The 13,258-nt window shown below is 34.3% G+C and overlaps 1 protein-coding gene across 1 annotated transcript in view; it reads right to left on the bottom strand.

Annotated features, from left to right (window-relative positions):
- LOC129001378 (uncharacterized) overlaps positions 1-13,258 on the bottom strand; it is a 46,308-nt gene that overhangs the window by 24,682 nt on the left and 8,368 nt on the right. Inside the window, exons 6-13 of the mRNA XM_054428633.1 lie at positions 12,343-12,580; positions 11,505-11,734; positions 7,187-7,315; positions 6,077-6,244; positions 5,300-5,465; positions 3,494-3,609; positions 2,042-2,249; positions 806-989 (exon numbers count right to left, since the gene is read on the bottom strand). Coding sequence (XP_054284608.1) covers positions 806-989; positions 2,042-2,249; positions 3,494-3,609; positions 5,300-5,465; positions 6,077-6,244; positions 7,187-7,315; positions 11,505-11,734; positions 12,343-12,580 — 1,439 coding nt within the window. The remainder of the gene's footprint in view (positions 1-805; positions 990-2,041; positions 2,250-3,493; positions 3,610-5,299; positions 5,466-6,076; positions 6,245-7,186; positions 7,316-11,504; positions 11,735-12,342; positions 12,581-13,258) is intronic.

Below are 13,258 nucleotides of genomic sequence, written 5' to 3' on the forward strand. Positions count from 1 at the left end.
TCCGGGGGTAGATATCCGGGGGTAGATGTCTGGGGGTAAATGTCCGGGGGTAGATGTCCGGGGGTAGATGTCCGGGGGTAGATGTCTGGGGGTAGATTTCCGGGGGTAGATGTCTGGGGGTAAATGTCCGGGGGTAGATGTCCGGGGGTGGATGTCTGGGGGTAGATTTCCGGGGGTAAAGTTCCGGTGTCAGGTTTATTAGCATTTTGATTAATTACAACTGTTAAGTAAACCGTGAAATGCGAGTTGATTGAATATACAATAATTTATCCATCCTAAAAGTTCGCGGCCGGAAATCTACCCCCATACATGTGACGTCAAAGTGACGTAGGCGTTTTTTCATGGGGGTAAATATCCGGGGGTAGAAATCCGGCGACCCATATCTTCCACCACAAGCACATTTTCTTCCTTTTCTTTAGCTTTCCTTCCAACAATTACTTCACACCTGGACACTGGACAGTACAAAAGAAATATTTCCTACCTAGACACTATTTAATTTTAGAATGGTATTTTTGAATATAGTTTTTCTTCTTCACTAATTTATATTTCATTAAATTTAAATATTCTTTTTGAAAATACAGTAATTAATAAATATAAATATTAAAAGTAATTTAGCTACAATTCACATATGAGTACATTCATGTTTTATCTCAAACTACTAAATAAACTAATTCAATTAGCTACAAATTTAGTTGCACTTTCAAGTTGTTGGGAGAATGTAAATTATGATTTAAGCATAGATTTTAAGACAAATGTTTGGTTTAGTTTTTTAAAAATTAAAATAACTGAATCATACTGTGATTACTTGTTGTCTGGTATGTTGAGCAGCAGAGACACGCTCTCCTGCACAGCTTGAGGCCACTGAGAGGAGCAGAAGACGTCCAAACTGTCATCATCAACCGGGACTGTCAAGCAAGTCAACGTCTCCAGTGTGAAGTGGTACTGTCCTGGCAGTCTGTAATCTCCTTTCACTACTTTTGTAACTCCAGCTGAAAATAGTATTACAATGATTAGCACACTTGGAAAGGTGTGATATTAGACGTGTTATGGATGGTATGAAATAAACCCATAATAATAGAATTTTATCCATGATGACGTTTTGAGAGCTTCTCTAAAACTTTACCTTCAAACTTTCTTTCCTAACTCATGTTTGGAAATATTGTAATAGATTCTGAATGACTAATGGAAATCTAAAATCGGATGAACTCGCTAAACTTGTTAATGGGTAGATCCTTATCTGGGCAAAGGTTGGTTTAAATTTTGTTGTTCAATTTGCACTAGGAAGTATAATTGTTTCTCGTGGATCCTTCTCACCATCCCTATTCACCCTCTCCTCTTTGTTCCCTTGTTTCATTTGTCTATGCTGTGTACACTTTAATACGAAATTGTCACTACTTTCTCTTATACATCGGCAGATACAAAAAATATGTATGTTTGTGATTAGATTACGTTCTGAACAAATTAGTATAAAGAAAATGTACAGCATTAAACCTGTTTCTACAAATTTCTTTGTGTTACGTTAAACTGTGTTCTGAAATAAAATAGTGTGGCTCTTATCCTAACATTAATTCAAATCTGCAATGAAAGTTCCGTATATAAATTTGAACAAAGGTATATTCATCTAAAGATGGTGAAATAATTGTAATTTAATCACATAAACTGTTACACACTTTGTTATATCATGATGAATATGAATTTGCAAGGCTTTCAAAATTGTTCTCGCTTACATTTCAAAACAGGTATTAAAGCTGTTCAATGAGATAAATATTTTGTTGCCTGTCATCCTCGAACTGTAAGATTGGTTTCAGGTATCGGCTAATAATTGGACTGCCTATTATTTATATATTTATTTTTCATTTTTACTATTTTGCTTGTATTTTGAAAGTACAAGTTCAAAAGTACCAACAGTATATTTAAGGGCAAAAACACAGACTGTGTCTCTTTTATTTTTACACAATTCTGCATATAAACAAGTGTTAATTAACTTAGTTTTTTTCCTAAAACCTCAGAAAACACAGAAAACAGTACATGTACAAGTTACTTTTTGGAACGGCAGTTTTCCCTTGTCTGAACACGACTCTGGAAGTGTCATGTTTCTTGACTGCCTCCTCTACGTCCAGTACAGGTGTCGTCTGGTCTGTGTAGTTGATACTGATCAGCTGTGCAGCCTTGTCCGCCAGTTGTTGACTACAAGCCACTACCAGACCTACAGGCTGTCCCGCAAACTGCACCACTTTCTCTGCAAACAACTGTATAACAACACTGCCATTTGAAGAATACACATTTCAATGGATTATAGCTACTGTAATACAAATATAGATTGAACGGGATATACAGTCACCTCAAAAACTGTTATTAGAGCTCATTTAGTATACTTAGACATACTATTCTGAGTAGAGTAGGTGTTCTAGTTCTCTCACTATCCTCCTTCAGTGTATTTAATAAATTCTTTTATCTATTTAAAATTAATTATCTACTAGGTACTAACTATATTTAGTTTTAACATTTAATACTACTTATAGTTTTGATAGATAGTAACAGTTTTTTTACATTTTGTTTCCAGTGAATTCTGATCATTCCTGCAATTGAATTAACTTAAGGTTTGGGTTACAAACACAATAATTACCTGTTCTCTATAAGACTGAAGTAGGTTGTTTGTAGTGAAAGTATTTTCTCCAGGAATGTCTTGAGCAGAAATAAATGTCACAACTCCTGGGATTTTCTGAAGGGAAAATTAGCATTGAACTTGAATGAAATATTGCATCTTAGACTACAATTTTAGTAATTTTACTTGCTTCATTGATTGAACATATAATCTCAAAAACAGCCGTTTCTATATGTTCATCACTAAAATTTTTAATTATTGAACGATTTGTTACCTTTAGCCTTTGTTCTTGCAGATGTGTTTAGATTGCTCCAATATTTTGCCACACGGACACGGGCAGTTCTATTTTGAAATACAGATATACACAGCACAACTCTGTAAGTTTATTAACAAGGCTAAAGGTAACAGTTAAATAATTAAATTTTCTAGTTCTTTCGGGAAAATAGATACAATTTTTATTGGCATAAAATCAAATATAAATATCACCTAATGGATTTAAATATATCAATATATTTAACAGTTGTAATCTTGACTTGATTGTAGTCAATATTTAATTTGGTTGTTTTTGTTTTTGTGATTTTTTTACTTTTCAAATGCTTTCTGAATAACCCTTGTATTTATGATATTGGTCTTGGATTATATTTTTAAATAACAGAGTTTAAAATAAAAGCAATAAAAAAGTAAAATAAACATACAGTAAAAAAAAATCACACCTAGATCATGTTCAAGATCACTTTATCTTTCCGCTAATGTATAAGACATAATTAAAAACAATCATTCTTTTTAAGAAGTATTCTGTCCATATTAAAAACCAACTTTTCTATATAAAAGCTACCTTTACCTGTTGAGTAAATTTTAACAGAACAATACCATATTTTATATACTTACTAAGGCTTTCGATGAATCTATGCTTGCAAGTTTAGCAGGCCCTTGCTTGGCTAAGACTAATGCAGCGTAAAGATCTTTCACTGATGAACGGATGTCAGGTATGTATTCTGCTTCTCCTAAAATTGTATTAGGGTTGTATTGTATATGCTTTTTCTTGTATAGAGATAAAAAATAATTAATCACAATTGCAAAAATATTTGTCTAAAAATTCCTTTTGCTATGATTTACTTCAAAGTGTCCATTTTTGGGTCACTCTTTTCTTATTGCCTTAAGCTATTATCCATCTAATATTTTAAGAAAATTGTACATATTTTCTGAGAGAAACAATAGAGAGCAAACTTTAGTTGAGCCAAGGTACTAGAGTTAAGTTTCAGAATCCAGTTTTACCAAATCTACTGTAAAAAAGCAATCAGTGGTTTTCAATGGAAGAGTTTGCTGATGACCATTGTTTCTTGAGTTTAAAGCTGAACATCCTCTATATTTGTTTTTAATATTTTATTAGAGTATAAGCTTCATTACAATTATATACATCTAAGTATAAGTCTCTTAAGATTAAACTTGTGAATAAGCATATAGCCCAAAAAAAATTTTTATGATTGACTTTTAAAATTGGTTAAACAAACAAATAACTTGATAAAATCTTCAAGGCAAAATCAATCAAACAACAAGCTAAAATCTCTAAAATAAAATAAACAAATTAATCAAACTAATTATTTTATTGCAAGTGAGTGCTAAATAATCCACAATCCACAACCAATTTGCATTAGGTTCATCTATAATGGTAATTATAATGTAACAATGGTTACTAAGTATTACTGTTGAATTTGAAAACTGCTGCTAGACTTCTCATTTGATCTTAAACTTTAAATCTATAAGTATAAAAGAGGATGTTTGTATATATATTTGGCAGTGATAAACTCAGACACCGCTGAACCGATTGCCACGAAACTTGGTACATACATGTAGAATAAGAGGATGTTTGTATATTTGGCAGTGATAAACTCAGACACCGCTGAACGGATTACCACGAAACTTGGTACATACGTGTAGAAATTCATGGAATAGGTTTATACACCATCAATTTCGTGATCCGTTCAATCGGCTCCGCCCCAGTGGCTCTGGAGTTTCCCATGTTGACCTTATGAGAAATGGAATTAATGAATCTTAACAGCTGTTTCAATTAAACAAGTTGGTTCTGTTCTATGATGTTCAATAGCATTAAAGTTACAAGGATTACCAACAGGGTGCAGCACCCCCCCCCCCCCAACATGTTATTTCTTTTACATTTATGACAACAGCTAATTTGCAACCAAAAGGTGAGTGAGCATAGCGAACGAACTTCAACCTGGAGGCAAGTTAGCGTAGTGAACGAGCTAACCTGAAGGCAAGTGAGCGTAGCAAACGAGCTAACCTGAAGGCAAATGAGCGCAGCCAACGAGCTCCAACCTAAAGGTGAGTGAGCGTAGCAAACGAGCTCCAACCTAAAGGTGAGTGAGCGTAGCAAACGAGCTCCAACCTAAAGGTGAGTGAGCGTAGCGAACAAACTTCAACCAGGACATGATTGAGCCATGCGAACGAGATCATCTTGAAAATTAAGAAGTTAAACGGGGCAAAGCCCGCGGGTTACAGCTAGTATAGTATAAAATATGTTTGAGCACACAGACCTGGATAAAATGAATTCTCCTAGATATAGCAAACATAAAAACAAAAACAGACTCTACATGTACCAAACCAAAACATACAGAATTACTAAATTTTTTCAGTTAATCCAAGAGGATGGCCAATCTACAAGAAGTATGTTCATACCTGAGCACTGGATAAGTGATTCCAGTTTAGGGAGTGGTTGATAGAGAGGTGGTTGACTCGTATCACAAGAGTACTCTTGCTTGCCTGAGGACAGTGGTCGTACTAGATCATCCCCACCACTGCGAATTTTGGGAGCAATGTTATCTGGACTTAGGCTCAACACCGCCTGGTTGATAAAGGAAAAATATATGTTTTAACAAAATTACCTGGATATACTAAGAGTAAAATAGTGTATGTAAAACAGTTGTCATTTTTAGACTAAATTAACTACAAGGGATTATGATTAAAGACTGGTCAATTACATGAGAGCTTCTTGAAAAACACTAAAACGGAACACAATAAGGTTGGTTATCCAGAAGAGGATCAAACAGGAGTGTCAATGAGCAGGAAATAAATAAATAAATAAACTCATATGCAGTGAGGCATGAACAAACTGGTACATTTGGTGACGGTCAGTACTGAATCTTCTCTATAGTATTCCTGGTTGTAAGCATAATAATTTATACTAGATAAGTTTTTGAGTACATAAAATTTCAATTTAAAATTTGCTTTGTTTCACAGTTTCGTCAATAAATTCTGGGTTTTATTTTTTAGTTCTTGTCACACTGAGAACACAGGTTTCATGTCTCATTAATAATTGTATCTTCCTCCAAACAAAAACTGATGCTCTAAAATATCAGTATAACTATGACCAACTATGTAACCAAATTGTTGTTACTGTTTACGCTATAGGTAAACTTTGGTAACTATTTGTCACGTCCAGGTAATTATAGTTACCTTGTACAGTAGAGCCTGGGCAAGACCTCGTCTGTAGAGGGGGCTGCAGTTTCTCTGGTCACGGTCAGGTTTCAGTTCTGTACCAAGAATTGTCAAGGCTTTCTGCAGCACTACTACGTCAAGTAAATGTTTTCCGTTTAAATAATCTTCGGTTGCTCGAGCATGAACCTTGAGCAAAACCATTAGATGTCTTTATTGGATTACGTGTAAAATATTGAGATCAAAATTAAGAAATCGTTTTAACCTCTTTCCATACCTACCTACTGTTTGTTGTATTTTTCTTTAAAAAATCGTGAAATATAATTAAAGGTAATGGAATAACTTATTGCAAGAGGTTCTTTTGCTTAAATATCACCATTACATGTTTATCTTGTTTCATAGATGCTACCCTACTAATATTTCTTGGTCTCTGTTACTAATATACTCCCAGTGTTGGCAATTAGATAGGGCATGGATGGCAACCCCAAATAACCCAAATATGAGTGAAGGATGAGTGTTGAATGGTGTGTGGTGACCTGTGTAGCTTTGTTACTGACTAAGATCAGCGGTTTCATTAGTCAGGATCATTTATTTAAAGCCCAATGATCAGGAACAGCTTGGTCCAGTTTCGAACCATCAAAAAGCTACTGACTTTTCTCAGGATCGAACCGGCGACCTTTTGATTACTAAGCGAGCATTTTGTGCGAAATAAAGGGATTAACTCAGAACATTGAAATACAATCTTTTTTTTAGCAAATTTCCCACATAGGGAATAAGCTATTTAATTGGTTGACTGCCTTTTTGACACTGCACCTGACCGTCTACATGAGCCATAGGTCTATCTGTGCACACAAATCATATTAGGCAAATCAAGGGAGTAGATAATACAAATTAATGAAAATCCTTTCATTATTTAGTTAAAGAAGCAACAGTAGAAATCTTTTTAGAATTGTGCCTCTGAAATATTAACCAACAACATCTTTTCCATGATTTACAGTTCAGCTTAGCCAAACAAGCCGATGTATTGCCTTTCAAACCTCAAGTTTATTTGAGCAAAAATAAAATTTCTAAAGAATGTATTCTTTTTTCTTACCAAAATTGTATTTAAACTATGTCAAGCAAAGTACTTACAAAGGATGAGTTGATGTTTCCATACACCAGGCTAGGTCGTTCCAAAACTTGATATCCATTACTTTTGTTAACTTTGAATCTGAACCCAGCATTTAGGTATGCTAATGCATTCTGAGCTCTTGGTGAAATCTAGAAAAAACATTTTGTGTTACAACTCTAACCCTCACCAATGTGTGTGCTTGGGTTGTCATACATTTTTTAACACTGTTTCATCAAAATGAAAGAATGTAAATGTTACATATCACATTTTATTATGTAATATTATGTAATGTATATTATGTAATGTAATAATAAAATATTCATTTTATTTATTTAAAATCATCCATAGTGTGGGGGGGGGCAGAACCCAATAAATTATTCTTTATGAATAAAGCATATTTGATTTGATTTAATTATGTTAAGCGTTTATCAATAGTTTTCCCTCGATATTCAAGTGTTGAAGTGCTCTTGTTGGTTTATTTGCGATTTTTTATACTAGGTATTTGTTATCTCAAACTAAATTAAACTTAAATTTAATTTTTAGTTGAAAAAGTCTTTTTGAAATGCTTATTTTATTGGTATTTTAGTTTGGTTGAACCGTGTTATGTTTGTTTCAGTAAATATAATCTTTTTACCTCATTCTTGTTTTTAATTACTATCATTGTCTGTCATTATTATTGACATTTTTACTATTTATTAATCGTACACTTAATTTATCGTTATGTTTAGTACTAGTCTAGTTCCAGTTAATTCTTGCATATTTATTTCTTGTTGGGAGTCAAAAAAAAAATATAGTATAGAGTAGTATTTTACCACACATATGATATGTGATTGTACCAATTCATCTACACACTATAAACTTCACTTGGGAAAGGTGACACTGTAATCCTAAAAGCATCCATTTGATAGAAAAGACTGTCATCGTCACTTGTCAGTTAATGCCTTGTTTTCTTAAATAAAATTAATTAGTTTATTAATTGGAGACAGGCATACGGTACCTTGTAAGTAACAACTTCATTTGTAGAGCTGTCAAGAGGAGGTAGAATTATTTGAAGAATCACTTTCTTGTACATATTAAGTTCTAAATACTCAAGTAATGAATGTGTTGTAACAGATCCGTTTTCACTTCCTAAAAAATTAAATACATTTTTAACAACTAGTCAATTAAATATAAAAAAATACCACAAAAAAGTGGCGCAACCGGACACAATTTTTTTTTCAGAAGACAGAATTGGAAACAACTTTACTGACAAGTGAACAACTTAAATTTTTTTTTTTTTTTTCGCTCAGAGTTTAAGTATCCAAAGCACCACACCAAAGGCATTTATTCTGTTTGTACCAATAGCACTTGAAAAATGCGTTTACTTATACAGCACTGTCAGCACTTCAACTCAAGGACTCAAGGCATTGATTTGCAGTTTTGATTTGTAGTGAGCTGACAGTCGGCAGTGTACAGCGCGGCGCCTGTGAGTTTCATTTGATGACTCATGCTCGAGATAAGCGCGCAGCGCCACTACTTGTCACAATAAGAATCTTCCCCCTCCCTTCTACCCCTGATCATTCACCCCTCCTAGAGCAGAGCAGTACGTTGTATCGCTCTCTTAGTTGTATACCGATACTGTTTTTCATTGTAATAGGCTTTATAAAAACTTATATCGTATCCAAGTTATCCTGTAAAAATTTATTTCACATTTAGAAATAAATTATTATCCAAGGGTTTTGCTAAAGTGTGATGAGTAAAAAAGAGTAAACATTTTAAATTTCTGTGAATAATAAACAGTAGTTGAAATTTTTCACCACACTATACCCCACCTATACCCTATTACCACTATTCCCCGCAATAATAATGCACACTGATAGTCAACTCAACTACAACTTTAAGGTTATGTGAAGAAATAATTTGAGGAATCAGCAAAAATAATAATAAATAGTTGCGGTGACAGTAAAACAATTTTATTGCAAGTATTCTTCTAACATAAACTTATAAAAAATTTCTTCCCAAACATTTCACAAATAGGGTTAAGTTATGTTCCTATTGGGTGGGGTGGGGGGGAATTCTAGGTGGCGCTGATTAGGGTGTTTGCTTAACTCTGAAAAATTCCTAGAACCGGCCCTGATTTAACCCTATTTTTAAGTACATACGCCTTTTCAGTTTAAGACAAACATGAAGATTTTGTTAATCAACAACTGAGGAGGATTGCAAGGATTAATAAATTCATGAGAATTAACATACAACGAGCAAAAAGCATTTTTGTTTGATCTTGGATTGAATTGATTCATATTTGTTGTTCACTATTCAGGAATCATGTGAATACTGTGGGTTCCCACAAGCCTGTGGCTAGCAGCAGAAAAATTTGCTTAATTTACTACAAAAATGAGTGTGATGGCCATATAAAAGCTGGACTTAAAGCAGCAGGAAAATACAGTCGCGTGGTCGAAGTCTTAACACCCACATGAATCAGGAGGTTCTCGTCTGATAATAATGAAAAAATGTGTCTGGTAACCTGGTCTGATTTGTTATCCAGAAGTCCAGTGACATGGCATCCTTTCTGCAATTAATTTACAATTATTCTATCGGACAACGGTAATAGTTGTAAAAAATATAAAACTGTATATATCATATTTTTTTCATAACTGGTTTGTTTAGTTACAGGTTGTTTATTACTCACTAATTGACAGCACAGCTCCTACTGTTTCTAGAATAACAAATAGGTCAGATTGGAAGTGTTTATACTGATGTTTTAAAGAGAGGTTGCCAGCTATTGTCCCCACCTAAAACAACCAACCACAAACAAATTATACTAAATAGTCTCCACTAAAATACATTTATATTTTTAGTTATTTTCTAAGAATGCCTTTTTGATATTTTTCCTTTCAAGGTAAAATTTCTGCCGTTTAGCAGACAATATTAGATGTCTTAAACTGAGCTCCTGAAGTAAGCATTCAGAAATCTAAATTCAATAGACCAAATGTTTTAGCAACCAGATGAAAATAAAATGTTCTAATATCGCTTTGAAAAAGGTTCACACTTAAGAGTAAATAAAGCTGGTAGACAATAGGTTAAAAAAAGATGATGTACATTCCAATGAAAAACCTATCACATTGTTTCCGATTTATTATTAAAATGTATTTACTGTCTTCTGTCTTCTGTGTGTACTGTGTAGAAAATCAATGTGTTTTTTCAAAGTGTTCTACCAGTATACAGGCCGCTTATCGCACCGGGGACGGGGCATTAAGTTCAGTCATCGCAAGTCAAGACGCCTCTTCGTGAGCCTTGCCAGGTGCTACAGGCACCACCAGTGCTCCCCGTGGCTTTGGAGATTAATTGTTTTCCCTTTGCTGTTCTCAGTGTTTGGATGCTTTGACATACAGTAGACTCCCCCTTATCCGGACTCCTCGGGACCGAGGCCAGTCCGGATTAAGTTTTCCCAAAAACTTGTTAAAACGGACCATTTAAATGCATACTGTATACAGTATTTGACTTAAATTTAGGAGAGCATTGTATTAAGACACGTGATCACTGGTCTCAAATCTTTCCCACGACAACAATCGTTTCAGTACTGCCCACTTCCTGCCAATTTAGTCTGGTTAAACCGATTCGCTGATAAAAATTGTCCAGTTAAAGAGATGTCATTTCCGCCAAGTGCGGTCCGGTTAAAAGGTGTCTGGATAAGAGGGAGTCTACTGTATTATCCTTGATGTTCTTGGCAAAGAGGATGTTTTTCATTAAAGTATCTTTAAAACACAATTTAAAAACTACCTAAACATTTAACAAAGTAAATAAATATTTTAATAGCTATTTACATTACAAGTGTAGTAAGAGCGTTTTTACTTCACGCAGGTGAATGTTGTGCAACGAGCGGAAGCGAGTTGCATAATTCACCTAAGTGATGTAAACACGCTCTTGCGTAAGTGTAACGTACAAGATTTTACCTGACCCGACAATATACATGGGTTTACGTACAATATTTTTCATTATCCATTTCACTCATCTTCTATCAGTAATGTTCTTTTACTAACAAAAGCTAGGTTAGGTAGGAAAATACTTTAAAGCATAACAATAACATTCAAGCGCACAGCTGATTTCTAGCGTTGAACGTCGTTGGCTCCATAGAGTTATATTTTTTAAGTTAAGCACTCAATGTTATTTAAATGGGTTTCTTTACATCACCGAGTGAGTTTTTGATACTTTACATCACTCGAGAAAGAGAAGTAAGGAAGTTGTATACATCACGCTTGGGATAGGGAAGTTTAACATGGCGGGTTAGGTAAAAGGGTTTAATATTTGACATTACTTTAAAGATTTAATGTATTGTAAAATAAATACCTCACTACTTACATTTCTTACAGCAACATTTCCAACTTTCCAGACGTGTTTCGCTAGCTCCAGCAAGTATGAGAACTGACCCGGCCGGTCCTGTGCAGCTCGTCTGAGAATGTCTACAGTGTCAGACAGCGTTACATTGGCACCCAAATACAGCCCGTCTGATTGGTACCAGTGCTCTTTGAGGAAAGATACACCATTTATGTCTATGTAGGCATCAGGAGTTTTTTCATACTTAAAAATACCTGCAAAACCATGTTTAGGTTAGGAAGACTGAAATGGTATAGCATAGCAACATTTTTTTTACAAAACATTTTAAGGATCTAATAACATTTACTGTAATCTGAGATGAAACACGAATGAGGATAAGAATTGAACAAGCAATGTTGAAATTGATCATAATCCTTAGGTTTCAAATTTGTTTATCACCGTTATTTCTGTACTGACCTTTGTCAATATGTGGATTGGTTATTTATTAGACTACCAATTCTTTAGAACAACCCTTACCACAGCACCAGCCTAGCCATTTGTTTATTTGTATCTCAACGAGTTTTGAACACATACTCCATTGGTTCAGAAAACTTGTGACACATTGGCCGCGAAGTGAGATAAAATAGGAATGAAATATTGTTCAAAAGAAAATAAGAAGCATTAATTTTATAACACACTGCATTCATTTAGACATAACCAGACCTAGAAGCAGGCCATAAACACAAAATTGGCAATTTTATCATGAAAAGATGTTGCAAAATTGTGCTATGACACGTTTTTCAGGCTAATTCTGACCTCATTTACTATAATCCTTTAACAACAGAGAGTATGCAAATCAAACTGCCGGGGTTGTTAGCATTACCTCGACTGGTAAAGCCAGCTACCAGCATGTAAGTGCCACTTATCATGGTGAAGATCTCAAATATCTCATTAACACTGTCCACCTTGTACCACTGCACATGTCCGCCACAAGTTAGTCTCAAGGACGGGGCAGCCAACGCCATCTCTACGAACTCTGCATCACTCTCCTCCCACTCACAATCTTCTGGATCACACTTCTTTTTGCAGGTTTTACCTTTTTGACAAGTTACAATCAAATCCTGAAAATTAGTCCTAACGTTAGAAATACCAACTAAAGTGACATTTTAGCATCCAATTGTAAATATTCAGTCATAAAGGTTCAACCAACTTTTCTCAATATTCGTAAAAACTATGTGACTCCTAATAAATAAAAGTTGTCACATTAAGTACACATATAGTGTTTTATATGTATTTTTCTTTTTTTTTTTTTTTTTGTGGGAAGAGTAAATGTTTATTGTAGTCCTACCGGTAATGATAGTTTAATCAGATTTTATTACTCACAAAACATGAAAGAAAAACAATTTTATTGAGTAATGTGAATATATTTAACAGGAGATCCTAAATTGAAATGAGCCAAGTCTATCTGAATAGTACACAAACATGTATGAGAGGGAAAATGTAATGACAGGTTTAATTACACGGTTATGTGATGGTCCAACTTTACCAGCACTTTTTTAAAGTGTAAAATTAGTCAACTGTATAGGTAGGAGGGGCAATAAAAGAGATTATTGATGCATCTTAAGCTTTTCTCTATCAGTGATGCATGTAATAAAAGGAAAATGATCTTTTTGGTAAAATTGTACAGGGAAATGATCTTTAGCTTCTACTCTTACATTTTTTAACTGATGGTATGAAAATGGTATGGGATGTTGATGTTACATGAACATTTTTTAAGGCACTAACAGTGTTTCATAGAT

The sequence above is a fragment of the Macrosteles quadrilineatus genome, unplaced genomic scaffold (assembly GCF_028750875.1).
Source record: "Macrosteles quadrilineatus isolate MER2022 unplaced genomic scaffold, UCM_ALF_1.0 Scaffold_1__1_contigs__length_201487025, whole genome shotgun sequence".
NCBI classification, from domain to species: Eukaryota; Metazoa; Arthropoda; class Insecta; order Hemiptera; family Cicadellidae; genus Macrosteles; species Macrosteles quadrilineatus.